General features: G+C 38.5%; 2 protein-coding genes across 5 annotated transcripts in view; both read right to left on the minus strand.

Annotated features, from left to right (window-relative positions):
• Window positions 1–2785: 2785 nt before the first annotated feature.
• On the minus strand, window positions 2786–5291 carry gnrh3 (gonadotropin-releasing hormone 3). Its single transcript, XM_088352028.1, has 4 exons — window positions 5278–5291; window positions 5052–5206; window positions 3266–3346; window positions 2786–2962 (listed from the first exon to the last, which is right to left on the minus strand). The coding sequence occupies exons 2-4, from the start codon at window positions 5187–5189 to the stop codon at window positions 2906–2908; spliced, it is 276 nt and encodes a 91-aa protein (XP_088208154.1). The 5' UTR covers window positions 5190–5206; window positions 5278–5291; the 3' UTR covers window positions 2786–2905.
• A 229-nt stretch (window positions 5292–5520) lies between these two features.
• LOC148353727 (receptor-type tyrosine-protein phosphatase epsilon-like) overlaps window positions 5521–15650 on the minus strand; it is a 61186-nt gene continuing 51056 nt past the window's right edge. For 3 of the 4 annotated variants that reach the window (XM_088352026.1, XM_088352024.1, XM_088352025.1), the window contains exons 17-20: window positions 15240–15602; window positions 13427–13578; window positions 9133–9268; window positions 5521–9051 (exon numbers count right to left, since the gene is read on the minus strand). In XM_088352026.1, the coding sequence (XP_088208152.1) occupies window positions 8977–9051; window positions 9133–9268; window positions 13427–13578; window positions 15240–15602 (726 nt within the window). In that variant the 3' untranslated portion in view covers window positions 5521–8976. The remainder of the gene's footprint in view (window positions 9052–9132; window positions 9269–13426; window positions 13579–15239; window positions 15603–15650) is intronic. The other variant, XM_088352027.1, reaches the window with a different exon arrangement.

Consider the following 15650-nt stretch of genomic DNA (forward strand, 5'->3'; position numbering starts at 1 on the left):
GCTCGGGCAAACAATAGGGGCCGGCCCCACGTGTTTGGCTTGCCGCCACCTCGCTCTTTGTTGTTATATTTAAGGATGACACGCCAGTCCGCCATTGTCTCCGCCGCGATTATTCCCCGCCGCCGGTTTTTGGCCCCAGTTGCGGCTCTTTGATAAAAAAGGTCGCCCGCTCAATTGGAAAACAGTCATTAAAATGCGCTGGGTAGTATTCACCAGTGTGCTTTGGAAATGGGGGGAGGGGGGAGTTCAACTCAACTGAGCTGGTTAATCAAAAGTTAATTATATAATTTTCATGCAGATGAGGGGAAACATTCAAATGAATCCCAACCCTACAATCATTAGAAAAAATAAATAAAGAAAACGCGAGGGCCTAAAACGCTATAAAATGTTCAGGGACCGCCGGGTTGTAAACAATATGAAGTTTAATTTGAGGTAAACAAAGTGAATATCCACCAGGGGGGTCCTGCGCGAAGGAGAAAGTGAGGTTAAATCAAATTTGGAAACACAGATAGCGCCGCCTTTTTGTTTGCGTCCTGTCGCTACGTGCAATTAAACAGAACCTTGAAAAGAATGTCGGGCTTATCTGTAAACACGAATTAACCTCTCCTTCGTGTGGCAAATTGCAATCTGTAAAAAAAAATACCTGTTATGTTTTTTTTTCTTTTCCATTTACCTTCCGGAAAGTCTCATTGTGGTCCCGGGTGGAAAAGACAAGAACGTCGTTTTCCGCTGTAACTTTGTCCAAAAAGTTTCTATGCGAATCATGAATATTGAAAGCAGGTCGGATACATAACCAAAGAGCAAAACGTATTGTTCTCGGAAGCGCAATGGAAAATGTCTTAATTCCTTTGGCTTCTCCTTTTCCCTCTATAACGTCGACTTTTCCCAATGGCGTCGCGAGTTCGTCGTTACGAACAATGAGCGCGGCCCCCTCGTGCACCGGACGATTAGCGCGGGGGCTTCGGCTCCGTCTGCAGGGGTTTTGCAGGCGAATGAGTTTTTCTTGAAATCGTCCGCCGCCCCCTGCCGATACGCTTCCTCCGCCGATATGAAATTTTCCCGTATTTGTACCGAAGCTCCGTAATTCACTCAACCGGGACTTCAGAAGGGGCCAAACGAAAAAAGGGAAGTCGGCTCGGTTTCTTGAGCGGAGTTAGATTCATAGTTCATCGTGGTTTTTTTAAACAAAAATATCAGTGTTTTTTGGAAAAACATTAAAATGCATGTATCTATTTCTTTAAACGCCTTAAAACAATCACATCTTACAGCATGGCCAGAAAAGGTTGGTTCTTTTTTTCGCTGCACTGTACTTTATTTTTTATCTTTCTTTTCTAATAAAATAAGTAAAGCCGCACCTTAGAAATTGTACGTTTTCTGTATGACAGATAGGAAATATGTTTTAATTCTGAGAATTTTCTACCAAGTTTAAAAACTTTAAATGACCCAGGGGATCAGCTATCTGTCATATGAGACAATTATGTTTGGTTTAGTGGCATTGCTTTATTTTAATAAAATATGAAGTTAAAAAATGCAGTGGCCCCTCTACATATGAGATTAATGTGTTCCGTATCTTGAACAAATTTTCTCGATAAGGAAATAACTCATCTCATCTCATCAGCCGTACCGCTTATCCTCATTAGGGTCGCAGGGGGGCTGGAGCCCATCCCAGCCATCTCCGGGCAGTGGGCAGGGGACACCCTGAACTGTTTGCCAGCCAGTCGCAGGGCACACAGGGACAGACAACTCATTCGCTCACTCACACCTAGGGACAATTTGGACCGACCAATTCACCTGAAATGCATGTTTTTGGAACGTGGGAGGAAACCGGAGTGCCCGGAGGAAACCCACGCAAGCACGGGGAGAACATACAAACTCCGCACAGGAAGTCTGGAGCTGGATTTGAACCCACGACAGGTTCCCATGACATGAACTGTGCCGCACAAGCGCTAACCACTGCGCCGCCGTGCTGCCCAAGGAAATAACTGAAAATCAATAATCCGTTCCAGGCCTCACAAAATCATCCAAGTTAACACTTAATATCTTTAGAAACACATCTTTCTGGTCACTAAAACACATATAAAATAGTCTTTTTTTGGTCAAAGCTTGTCTTTAGGGTGAAATAGTGGGTTCTCAAGTCAGATCAGTTGAGAACCACTGCCGAAATAGGAAAGAGAAAATGATCTACAGGCAAGAAAGAAACATATTTATGCACTTTTGGATTAAAGCAAAAGCCAGATGAAAACGGACACAATTATTGGCTAAATTGTCAAACAAGCTTCACTGTGTTACATGTACCTTTATATAATGTAATGCATTCCATATGAGCAGAAAAAAACAGCTTAAGTGGAGGCAACAAATGTTTCTTTTCCACTGTTTACAATTGTTTCGAGAGGAAAAACCTTCCAAGGTCTCCCGCAAAGTGAAGTTTTGTTCGTGAACTTTGTCCCAGGGATCAGCCAGGAATGATAAAAATGGAACATTTCCAAGTATAACACATGGAGTGATGTCACCAATTTATGATAAATTGTCTTAATCAGCAGCGGCTGTCATGCTTGCGTTGCCGATTCGTCGTGCTTGTCAGTCGCGGCTGCTTGACAAAAAAAAAGGCAATTTCAACCACTTAAGAGGTGTCAAAGGTTGTTTTTTTTAATCCCTCTCCCATTCTTGCTTTTATTACACACTTGCAATGAACGCATGACAGCCGGGCCTAGATTTCACAACTCAAATTGAATAAATAAGTTGATGAGGCTTCAAAAAGTGTTTATTACAATTTCACATGGTTCCAATGCTACAGACATGCCTATCAATGACACTGGTGCAATAAATGAGTTGCCCTCGGGGGGGATCCATCACCGCTGTAGATAATCATGTAAATTGTTCTCCTCCTTTCTCATACACACACTTTTCATTTATAAGAGAACCTTTTCTTTCGCTCAAAATGATGGGAGTCATCATCATCCATCTGCAGAGATTGGAAAGAGACCTCTTTAATATTTCATTTAATTTGTCCTAAGCACTTCAAACACAGAGCATTTGGAAAAGCGTGAGTCAAAGTCGGAAAGAAAAAAAAAAGCTTAGCGTGTATTTGATGATGCGCAACAAAAGAGGCAAGGAAAAATGGCATTTAAAAAACAAGGTAATTGAGCATTTTGTATGGCGTCGCAGCTGCTCGAGGAGCACAGCGACGCAACTCTGCTGCGGTGTACATTAATATTGCACAATTGAGGGAGACATCCGCCATCAATTATGTATAATAAACACTTACTACATTGTATGGTCGACGTCTCTCATGGGTTTGGGCACTCGCCTCTTCAGGAAGAGACACCACGCCTCCTGTACCCATCATCTAAGTGGCGTGCCAGAGGAAACAAAACCGATAAGGTTTAGACCTCAGCATGTTAAAATAAACAATGTCTTAAAAAATACATGTTGAATTCATAATTCTCACAATTTGTTTTCAACAATGCTGTAATTTAAACCAAGGAACAAATAGAGGATACAATTTGGGAAGATATGGAAGATAATAAAATTAGGAAAATAATCCAGAAATAAAAAGCCCTAAATGATTTCAAATTAAATTTCCATCCATCCATCCATCCATTATCTGCACTGCTTATCCTCAGTAGGGTCGCGGGGGTGCTGGAGCCCATCCCAGCTATCTTCGGGCAGTGGGCAGGGGACACCCTGAACTGGTTGCCAGCCAGTCGAAGGGCACACATGGACAGACAGTTTGCTCGCTCATTCACACCTAAGGACAATTTGGACCGGCCAATTAACCTGACATGCATGTTTTTGGAATATGGGAGGAAACCGGAGTGCCCGGTAAAAACCCACGCAAGCACGGGAAGAACATGCAAACTCCACACAGGAGGTTCGATCTCATGACCTCAGAACTGTGCCACACACGCGCTAACCACGGCGCTGCCGTGCTGCCCCAAATTACATTTTTAATCGATTAGTTCCAGGGGTAGACCACATGTTTGCCTGATCAGCGCCCGCCAATTTGTTTTTACTGTTTTTTTCTGAATGCAGAGGTGATGGGGATGGAAATATGTAACACACCGCTACAAATACCTCTCACCTCTGCTAGTTTCTTGACTGTTTGATTCAGTTAGGAGTTGAAAATACGTGAGAATTAACAAAATGTTATGAAGATTTATACAGGAGAGCACAAATACACACACAAGAAAGGAGCATTTATTCTATGATAAATGGTTTCGGATCAGATACACGAATCTATTAAGGGAAAAACAATACATGTTTATTTTGAACAAACATAACCATCAAATACAAATATTATTTAAAAAGCAAGACATACAAAGTTTTAAAAAGACAATCAACAAATTAATCTCAATAAAGAAAGTTGAATATGTACCTAACTTTATGTATACCCAAAGTAGTGTGGATGAACCTCCTCCATGTACCTTTTCTCACATGGTTAGTCCGTGCTGTGACATTATTGTATTTGGTTTATAATTGTATTATTGTATTCTTATTACAATTGCTTTTGTTTTATATTAACTATTTTGTGTGTCTTGTGTATTTGGTGTTTCTGGTTGTTGGGTAGGGGAAAAAAGACTGAGTATTATTCCCTAATGTACAAGTAATGTTTTATAACAGACTTTGTTAGTTAATTTATTGCCTGAAAATAACTACATATTGATCTATGTAGGTATGATAGAAATTCAAAATCAGATTAAAATGATTAAAAAAGTTGATGTACTTTTTATTATTGATAAAATTTACCAATGAAATAAAAAGGTACCGTGAACTAAAAAGTGTGATAATTAGATAATATAAATTGCTTTTTTGTACATTTGTGGTCTGGTGGTTAGGATCTGGCACTCTAATTGCCGTGATTCCTGTTGCAGCCATTAATGTGCAATAACATTTGTTCGATCAACTGATGCCCAAATATGGTACTTTAAGTACTTTTTGGGTTTAAAAAAAAGAGTTCCTTAAACATAAATAAATACGGTAAGGTAATATTTGTTATCATTCTTAATCCTAAGATCCATTATCAGATCCAAAAGGTGAGGCTTGAAACTCACCCTGATGGTGGCTTCCAGCTCCCCGGTGCTTCTCTTACCGCCAGGCAGCCAGCCGTACGACCAATGCTGGCCCAATGCAACCTGCAACAAAAAGGCCAAAAACAACACGTGCACCACAGCTTTGCAACCCGCCTCCATTGCAGCTTTGCAATTTCCTGAGAAATGGAAAAACATGTCAACAATATCACATCAAGGAAAACATATAGAGCACACCCAAGCCACCCACCTCTCGATTAGCCTAGTTAGCATGTGGCACCTCTAGAAAAAGGCTTTTATTTTATAGGTGTCAGGTTCTAATCCCTTCTCCGCAGGTGTGACACATTCACACGCTAATGGTACTGCAGACGCCGCTAATGGAGGCATCTAAGTGCTCCAGGACGCCATCGCCGTGAGGATTTCAGCAGCATGAGACTTGCGATATATTTGTGCACGTATGCACCTGTTGGGAACTGGACAAACATCGCAAACATTTATTTCCCATGTTTTATTTATTAGAATCAACTTTGTACATGAGACTACAAAAAGTTCCATGGAAGCCACTTTTTGTTAATGTAGCATCTTACAAGGCCTCAACGCTATTACAATTATGTAACCTTTAAAATGGAGCATTGGAGTGAAAGTTTGTGACCAAAACAAAACACAAAATTAGGAGCAGGAATTTAACATAGTAATACAATGTTTTCCCGAGCTTGATGATAAAATGTATAGTATGCATTTATTTTCCAGAAAGAGTATGTCTCCAAACTATAACAAACGAATAAGTATACAGAGAGGCATTGGTTTACCAAAGACATCTATTCCTGCACTGGGTAATACAATACACGTTTTTCCACCATCTGATTTTACTTTTGTAAACAAAATAATGTCCATATATTTCATCATACAGTAAAAAAAAATCATTACGCTGGTAGTCGCAAAGGAATATGAATCACGTTTTTTGCGAAATCTGTAAAAATGCGGGAGGATATTTAAAAAAAGCAATCCTACAATTTTGAAGATGGGATAACATTAAATTTAGTCTGTTTTATTTCAGAATATTTTTGTGATGTTTGTTTTTTATCTTAGAAGAAGGAAAAGCTTTGCGGGTTAAGACTACCGCTTTTCTCACCTTAAAAGCGCCAACAGATTAAAAACCAAAACAATAGATAAACATTTTGACTCGAGCTTGGTATTGTAGTCTGAGTCTGCTTTACTTTGAAGCAAGACTCTGTATTTGTGAGTGAATGAACCATTTCAACGAGCACATAAGCGGTCCGTTTTAGTAAAGGTGTGCCGGTTCTGGTTTTAAACAAGCGCATGTTTTTAATGTCAAAAAGTTGGGATATATGGGTGATGCAACCCAAATTTTCCCAACGATGGATCTCATCATTGAAGTCAAAATGATTTCCAAATGTTTTATGATAAAACAGAAAAAAACATGCATACTGTAAGCCACACTGGAGTATAAATCTCATTTTAGCAGGCTTGGTAAGTGGGTATTATTGAAAAAAAAATGACGTTAGACAAGATTGATTTTAATTGATTTAATCATATCACTTTTTGGGGGACTTTTGATTTATTTTTTTTAGATTAGAAGAAGATGCTATGTTTTAACGTAAAGCATAAAGAAAATTGGCTAGTTTTCCAGTCAAAAAGTGTCAAATAAACTTTTCACATTATTTGTGTAAGTAAGGAAAGTTATAAGGTAGGACATAAAAAAGTCATTCTTTTTGTACAAGCTTTTGGCATTTTATTTAAATTGAACACCCTGCAATGTATGTTAGAGAAAAAAGGAGTTTGTATGCCAAAACATATCTGCAAAGGAGAAGTAACATAATTTTGACATATTACTGACATTTTCTGCACAATATCTACAATCTGAAAATAGGAAAAACAAAAGTGGCAGATACATCATTGTATTCAATGTATGACTAAACGACTTCGGATCGTTGTCAAAATATTTGGAAAAAAGCCTTTAAAACCCTTACTCTTCCGTTATAAAGCACATCAGTCATAGTTGCCGCTCATTTATTTAGCAAAAAGATCATACATACTACATGCTTACTTAACTATTAAAGCGTTGTTTTAAAAGCAGAAAAAAAATTCAAAATGTCTTCTGGCTGTCGTTAAAAACTAAACACCGTGTCACCCGGTGACAAATATTTCACGATTAGAAGTGTTTTCTCTGAGCCTCTAATCAAACATGCATGCTGGAGAAATGGCAAGCATGTCGAAAGGGTGGAAAAAAAGCCCGATGTGATACTTGGCAGATGCAGGAAAAAAAACAAGTATGAATGACATGTTTTTCTGGGAGTGATTAGACAGTGTTTTCAATATGGGTTAATGGCATTTCACAGTGTCGGGGACCCGGCACTAAGTAACATGGCCACGGGCAAGAGGAGAAAGTTGGCTACGTTGAATCAAACCACGACAGACAGCGTCTGCTGACTTATTCATACCAGGACCCGCACAAGACTTTTACAGACAGGAGCCAATGCAGGGACTTTGTTTGAGATTACAAAAAAATGGTACTTATCACTACATTTTGAAATTTTTAGACACAAAGAAAAAAAGGCATTGTGGTTAACAAACAGTAAAGCAGAAATGCATTCCGAAAGGGATGCATTTTAGGTAGCAAGCGAGCAGTACTTCCAAACACAAGTGTGTTCTTTAGATGTAATACAAATGTATATGTACTGTGTATAATAAAATACGTACTATAGCACTACAAAAAAAATAATTTTTAAGATGTGTACAAAGTGCGCTTTTGAAAATGACATAGTTATTAAATGTATGTAATCTGAATTTCCCTAAATTGATTTCCTGAAATGAACTTTTCGACGACAATTATATCTAACCTTGTTTTTAAGCTGACCGTGTTCGTATTTAAATTAGTTTTAATCAAAAGGGGGAAAAACATTATTGAACAGTTTTTATATTAGGACTCAAAAACTCAAGTAATGAGCAACAAACCAACATATGAGTAGTTTTTTTGCAGGATAAAGAAGAGAATAAAGAATAATGCGCTATATGGATGCTATTTATGGGGTAGTATACTGGGAGCAAGGTGGCGGACAGAAAATCATACAAAGAGTAATTAACAAAGCCCAGAAAATCATTGGCTGCACTAGTCCCAGTTTGGATGGCATTGCCTCCTTGCAATACTGCAACAGATCCTACAAACAAGGACTAATAGGTTCTTAAAAAAAAGTTTTTTCTTTTCTTTAGAGCCATCACAACCTCAAACAAGCACGCAAAACTGCGAAAAATATATATCTTGGCTGTTGCATTGAAAAGATGGATACTCATTTCCTAAGTATTGAACTTGTTTGTGAAATGCTATTGCTGCTAAATGCTATTGCATTACTTTTCATTTCACTTTGTTACATTGCACTGTTTTTCATCACATTTACATCTTGTAAGCAATTGTGCCTATTTATTCTGACATTTGGTAATCTTATGTTTCTCTTTTATTTTTCCCGTGTTTACCCTGGATTGCCATGTCTAATATTGTTGAATACAATGTTTCACCACTTTGTTATCAATGACAATTAGGACATTTCAATTTCAAATTTAAATCCAATTCAATTCAATTAATTCAAAAGGAATTTCCCACTATATCTGAGCATTAATATAGCACACCTAAAAGCAACACTATGTAGGTATGATAGAAATTCAAATTGCCCTTCTAGTCTTTTCAGTACTATCACCAGTTTCTCAAAACACCACTGCATGTACATAATCTTAATCTACGCCCTCTATTTTGATGTGCTAAAAGCGAATATAGTATCTCTAAGTAAAATGTCATTCTAAAAGACAGATATGTTTTTCTTAAAATGTCAATAAGGTACAAAATGTAAATCTTTAGAAATCGTACATTCAATAAACAAACAGGAATATCAATTGCATAATTCAATCGGAAAGTGTACGGCAGAAGAGGGGAGCCTTATTTGAAATTGGCGTAGTCTGAGAAGATGTCAACAAAGTCCTGTACCACTCGATAGCAGAAGTCGTACTGTTCCTGGAAAACATTCAAACAAAAAATACTGGATTAAGATCAATACATTTATATCGGTTGGTTGTCCGGCTGGCAAATAATTACCACGGTCTGCACCATGTGTGGCCGCTGCATGCGTAAACTTTTGACGGTCTGGAAGACGTCCAGTAGGCCTTCTGCCTTCACCCGCTCCAGAATGTTGCTGAGGGCGATGAAGGTCCCCGTCCGACCCGCGCCCGCACTGAAAAATCAGACGAGATAGGATAAATAATTCTTATTTTAATGATCTGAAGCCAACATGCATCATCTATATTTGCTGCTTAAACACTTGCTATATTGGTAATATCAACCAGGAGACTGCATACTCTTTTTAAACTATTTACTCTGTGCCTGAAAGATTGAATGCACACTGGTGGAGTTATTCAGCATGACGTAGAGGAAGTCTTTTTTAAGAAGTCTTATTTAAGATAGTTCTTAGTCTTATACTGTTTTGGCCGCAAACCCACGCAGTGGGGAAGGCTAGGCCTCTTTCATGACCTAAACGAGACTCAATGGTCTTAACTCTTTCAAACTTGATAATATGTGCAAAAGTGTGTTTAGATAGTTACACGCAAGAGCAAGGAAGGCAACAGCAACCTAGCGGGTCAGTTGAAGTAGTTTATCTAATGTCTGAAAGGCTTAATTTAACAATCCGGTCCGTGATTCTTTTTATAGTTTGTGAAACTATAACATCAGCAGTGTATGGACTACAAAATAACCCATTCCTGGAAAGCAATTACCTTTTTCAATAACGAGTTCTGAAATGGCTTATTAATAAAACGTTGTAACTCAACTGTCGTTAAAACATGTTGTTAGACGCCGCTAATAATCTAAACCAGATTGTTAGTTACAACGACCTCTAATCGCTAGCTGTTCATCATTCGCTTGCAATGTATGACTCTCAATCCGTCAACAACAATCAAGAAAGGTGTGTGTTTTGAATTTAATTACAAAGTAGAACTGAATACAGTTATGGTGGTGACGTGTCAAACACTGAGTACCAGGCTGCTCTCATTCGCCTAAAGGAGATATTCTCCCTACCGCATGTACTAGCATCAAAGCTGCATATAACAAAAAAATTAAAAGCCAGAAATCAATGGGTCATTTTATGTGTACATGTTTGTTTGTGTGTCATCAGTAACGAATGGTAGACAGCGTGTGGGGATGGAGGCGTGGCTTATACAGGAACAGCAAAATCAATGGGGCAAATGTGAGCACATAATTTATGGTAAAAAGTGCCAAATTTTGATTTTATTTTTTGTAAGATAATTTTTGCAAATGGCCATACGACAGGGAAAAAAGAAAACGCCTTGGACACTACTCAGAAATGTTCAAGGAAATTTTCGAGTGGTTTAAAGCTTGTGGGTTGTCTCGGCTAAGTGTTCTTTGCGAGCGTTCAAGATCACACAAATGACAAAATCTAAGGGTTCACTGCTTCTGGGTGTTCTATTCGTTTTATTATGTGGCTATTTTAAAGCAGTTTTAGGGGGTCATCTTCAATGCAGCTGTTTACGGTAATTCGTACTGAGTGACTTTCAGAGTATTTTTCTGCTACTTTTGGTGTCAGTATTCCAGAGGGTAAAAAAATTACTTTTTAAGTGAAGTAACAAGTAAATGTAACGAATTGCTGTTTTTCAGTTGTGCGCCCAAAACTGAAAATAAGGTAGATAGAAGCTAAAATACAATTTTTAAAAAAATAATCACTTTCTCCTGTAGTCCTTGTCCCGTCCTTGAATATTATTGTGCTCCACATATAAATATAAGAATTAAAGTTTTTAATTGGGTAGATTGACACGCCTGTTAAACGTTTGGGTCACCGTTCCGCTGAATGTAGTTGTTGTAATTAATAGGAGCCCTGTGCTTGTTTCTCAGCGATGAGTTGGTCCCATTTGGGTCATGTTTTTCTCTGTTTCAAAAAACTCCAAACACTTTTTTGAAAGCCCGGGTGCTTGCGTTCCGAGTACCAAGAACCGTCTTGATCTCTTCACTGCCAAATGTGCAAAGCAGGTGTTTAATATTCCACTGGGTGGGTTTAGAAAGTGTAATACCGGATGGTCTCTGAATGACTTTCTCCTCTTTAGACAGTGTCATATCTTCTTCCAATTGATAGTTTTTAAGGGGGGGGGGGCTCTTGTGCATGTCTTAAAGTCATCCAAACACATTAATTGGGGCTGTTGTTTTTTTCTTACTCATTTTTTAAAACCACTGGTCTTTCTGACTTAAAATGTGACATTTGTGTATAAGCCTAGCACACAAGTGCAGAATTTCACAATCTGCAAAACCTTGGCTGAGCTACGAAACTTTTGTTATAATTTGTGTTATTTACTGTAAAAAGCATTTAATCATGCAAGTGTTATTTTTACTGAGGTATAAATGTTATCATCTTTCTATCTGGTAATGAATACAACTAGCAGAAAGGCTATGCCGCTACCCTATTGACCAAACATTGGAACATTCAAAGTTATTTCACAAATACTTAATTTTAATCTCCAAAAACTGCATATAATACCCTTAAAATGGTTTCAATGTGTTTCTCTTATGTTTTTCTACACAGTATATGGGTATGGGTCTTACATCATCAACCTGTGCATTCTATTCTATTCTATTCTATTCTATTCTATTCTATTCTATTCTATGATTATATGAGATATGTGTGACATAGTAGTGACAACGAATGTATCGAATCTTGATATTTTAGCTTTGCTGTGTCTATGGAGTTTTCTTTTTAATCTGTGAATTTATGGCAGGCATATCAAACAAAATGTAATAAATAAAATAAAAATAAATTTTTGAGTATGTAAAAAACGAAGTGAATCTCTAGGTCATTCTGATCAAAAGTTATATATATATATTTTTCTAATAAATGCAAACCAATTGCTCTCTATGGCTGGCAAAATGCAGTGTAGAGGTTGTATAGCGTGGTGAGTTGGTTCAGGTATTAAACAACATTCATTCAAACAGTACAAATAAACCATAGCACATTCAATGATAAACAAATATGTTTTCCCCATTGTTTCTGAATAAATGTGTGGAGGAAGGTTCCCTTATCATTCTTGATTATAATTTGTAGGTTTGCTTACTAGTATAGTCTGCATTATAAAGGATTTTGAAGAAAAATAAGAGAAACATTTGGAGTTGGCATTTTCTATACATTAATAAGCCAATCATATTGTGACGCGTTCAAATCCTCACAGAAGTAAAAAGCATACTTTCTGTGAAACCCTTCTATTGAAAATCCACAGAAGTGATCACTATTTTTAAATTATTCTGCTTATGTGACAACAATGTATGTTTAGCATTTTGCCACAATGTAAAGTACTCTGAGTAAATTACACGTGCTGTCCCCTCTACATAACTCGACACACGGCCGTTAGTCTTATAACATTTGGAAAAAAAAGTGATCACATCCCCAAGCGGAATTGTCCAAACTGGCAGTTAATTAAGCAACCTCGTCACAAAAGGGAAAAAAAAGATTGCCCTAAATAATGATGGCCTTGTCTCAAAAAGAGATTAGACCAATAAAATAAAGATCCCAGTGATAGTCAGGTGTGCAGGGTTCATTTTAAGTACTCACTTAAGTTCCCAAATTGGGCCCCTTGTCCTTGCGCATGCATTTAAACCTATCGTCCGGTAAGAAAAAAGGGTGACCTCTGTGCGCGCTAATGGTGCTAATAATCCCCCACCCTAATGCCCCTCCCCCCCACTTAAAGAGAGGCTAATCCGAACGCTAACACTAATCAGCATGGAGGCTGAGTGTAGGACTGAGCCGATGTTTACCCGCGATGGCGGGAGGGCAAGGGAGCGAGCGTCGGAGTGATGTGCAATTTGGACGAACGCGGCAAGACGCCGAGGGATCGCTGAGGGTAAGCCCCGACTCTCAAGAGGCGACGGCGAGGGGGGGGACGGTAGAACAGCATTAAAAAGCCCCTTTCAGACAAGCGGTGATGAAGGCAAAGAGAGGAGTGATGACACCATTTCCTGTCGTTAGCTCATCTTATCAGATTAATCATAGTGGGGAGTCTGAGGATATTTCACTTTGAGAGGTTTTAATTGACTGCGAATGGGCGGATTGGATCGATCCCACCGGGCCGTCGCCCGCTTTAGAATCACTTCACCTGAAGCTAGGTTCTGATCAAAGCATCCACGCAGAAGTCTTTATAAAGGATCACATAAGTGGTTTAGGCATTAGAGCGGCGGCAAGCTCCGCTGAGGCAACACGGCCACTTTCTTGTAACCGGCGTCCTAGAAAGGAAAAACGTTGCGTTTAAAAGGAAAAACGAATTCTGACGTCGCCAACCGCTAAAGTAAAAAAACAAAACATTTCCAGGGAGCCGAAAAAGTCGATGAAGAATAGGCTGACCTGCAGTGCACCACGATTGGCCGGTTCCCGGACTGCTGCTGCTGCCGCTGCACAGAAGCGATGATGTCGATCATACCTCGGCCGTCTGCTGGGATTCCGATCTCGGGCCAGCCGTGGAAGTGGAAATGACGTACGTGCAGGGAACGGTTTTCCTGGCGGAAAGAGATGGAGCCGTTATTTCACAATTTTTTTGCTGTAAAAAATCAAAATATTGACATCAAAATTACATGCAAACTACCATAAATACAATGGCGGCCCTATTTTACATTTTTCGTCATATAGTGTGGAACCATAAGAAAACGCTTCCTGTGAAGTTTCACATTGATTAGATATATTTGAACGGTGCCCCAAAGCTGTTTTGGTAGTCCTAGTGGTCTTAATATGTAATACAATTTTTATTTTGTTCCAACTCAGTTTCAGATGTTATTTCAGTCGAAACCAAGTATTCGAGTGAAAGGTACGGTGAATGCAAATGCAACGAGTAAGGCAATATAGGTCTGCATCATCGGCCAGCCGAAACCCACAACCGATGATGGGAAAGCAGCTGCCACTCTTAAGGGAAATACTGAGTCAGTTCTTTCACTTCCACAATCAAAAGAAGACGGTCATTGGTGGAGATGTTCTTGTTTTGTGAGAGGGCCAAGATCTCCACAAAGGCCGATGAGCCAGACTTCTGTCATTGTCCTTGTTGCGTGGCCCCGCACTCGCCTCAACATGGGAGAGAGGAAAACAAGGGAAGAAGGAATGCGCTCGTACCAAGTGATTTTTCCTCTCGTCTCATAGTTACAGCTAGAGGGTAATATTTATTCCACGCAATTTTACAGCATTGGGAGACATGTTTGTGTCGTTGTTTTTCTCACACAGAAACCATACAAAAATATATTTCTTCAATTTGTCAACGGACTGCTAAACAGTCCTCAAGAGAACGGATTATTTGTAGGGGAAAAAACTTTACGGATACAATTTGCAGTGTATACATTTTTAATGGCTTTATTCTTAGGTTTAAAATGTGGTTTGTTTCTTTTTATAGTAATTATTAAAAAGCAAACTATTTGGAGAATTTAACAGGTCCTATTTGGAATGTAAAAACGAGTGAGTGGTGTATTTAGAAACCCCTAAACACTTACTCGTAACCAGGATTCAGAAGAAAATAATCTAATGTACTTGCCGATTATTTTGGCTAATAATGTTCTTTGGTGTCAGAGAGCTATTGATTAAACTGTCTATGAGCCTATTGGTCCTTGTTTTTTAATCTATTTGTGTGAAAAAACAAATAGGAGTTAAACATCAGCAAATATTGTTCAGTAGAAGCAGTATTCTTTTCATTTTACAACATTGATTTTTTTTTCTAGTGAAACAAAAAATACTGAAATTTGTTTGATTAAAAATGATAAAAAATGCATCTCCTTTTAGGTATTATTTTACTTTCTCTTCACCTATAAAAAAATAAATGAATATTTTTCTTCTCTTAGTATATATATTATCTTCTTTTTTTACGTAAAATGTGGCAAATAAAACCTAAAATATGCAAATGTATCAAATATGGTAATCTGCTAATGCTAACTTTATTCAATATATTTAATTCTACATTTCCTACTTTATTTTATTTTTACTTTATTTTAAGCAATAATTGTCTTAAAAGGGGTATTTTTTTTTTTTAATCATGTTAAAGTATATATTAGTTCATTAAAGTAAGAAATATAATGAGAAAAGGCTTTAAACTTTTGTGCAATAAAAGTGTTTGACATGGATAGATGTATCTTTGTTTTATTTTGAAACATATTCCTAACTGGACTTGTTTTATGCTACGAACCGGTCTGCAGGTGAGCAGCAAGTCTTTGAGAGTGAAGGTTTCGCCCTGCGAGTCTGCACTCAGTTCCACCATGTAGTCTCCAAATGCCACACTGCCCTCTGATGGCCAATACCGGAAACACTTTTCCTGTGGGGTTGAAGTGAACTTGAGCTGATGCAAGGCAAAAAAACACAAAAAGCACCAAAACTCGCTGCAATGATCTCGCGGAAAACGCGCAGCGTGCTGCACCTGCTCCCTCTCCTTCAGTTCAGTAAGCATAACGATCGAGTGGCACCTCCACTCCCACACCATCCTCCAGAAGTCCTCCGCCGTGTTCGACAGGGGGGCCTGGGTTGCGATGAAACAGTCCTTTTGCCTATAACCCTGGAGGGCACATGCACAACGTTCGGGGAATGATGTTTTGCATGGTTT

The sequence above is a fragment of the Urocampus carinirostris genome, chromosome 13, assembly GCF_059441175.1.
Source record: "Urocampus carinirostris isolate Australia breed hairy pipefish chromosome 13, RoL_Ucar_1.0, whole genome shotgun sequence".
NCBI classification, from domain to species: domain Eukaryota; kingdom Metazoa; phylum Chordata; class Actinopteri; order Syngnathiformes; family Syngnathidae; genus Urocampus; species Urocampus carinirostris.

Excerpts from the sequence above, each read along its gene's own strand:
- gnrh3 (XM_088352028.1), bottom strand. The coding sequence starts at position 5,189 with ATGGAGGCGGGTTGCAAAGCTGTGGTGCACGTGTTGTTTTTGGCCTTT. Across the intron at positions 3,347-5,051 it reads AGCTGGAAGCCACCATCAGG|ATGATGGGTACAGGAGGCGT; the intron begins GTGAGTTTCAAG and ends CACGCCACTTAG. Across the intron at positions 2,963-3,265 it reads GACGTCGACCATACAATGTA|ATGGATGATGATGACTCCCA; the intron begins GTAAGTGTTTAT and ends CAATCTCTGCAG.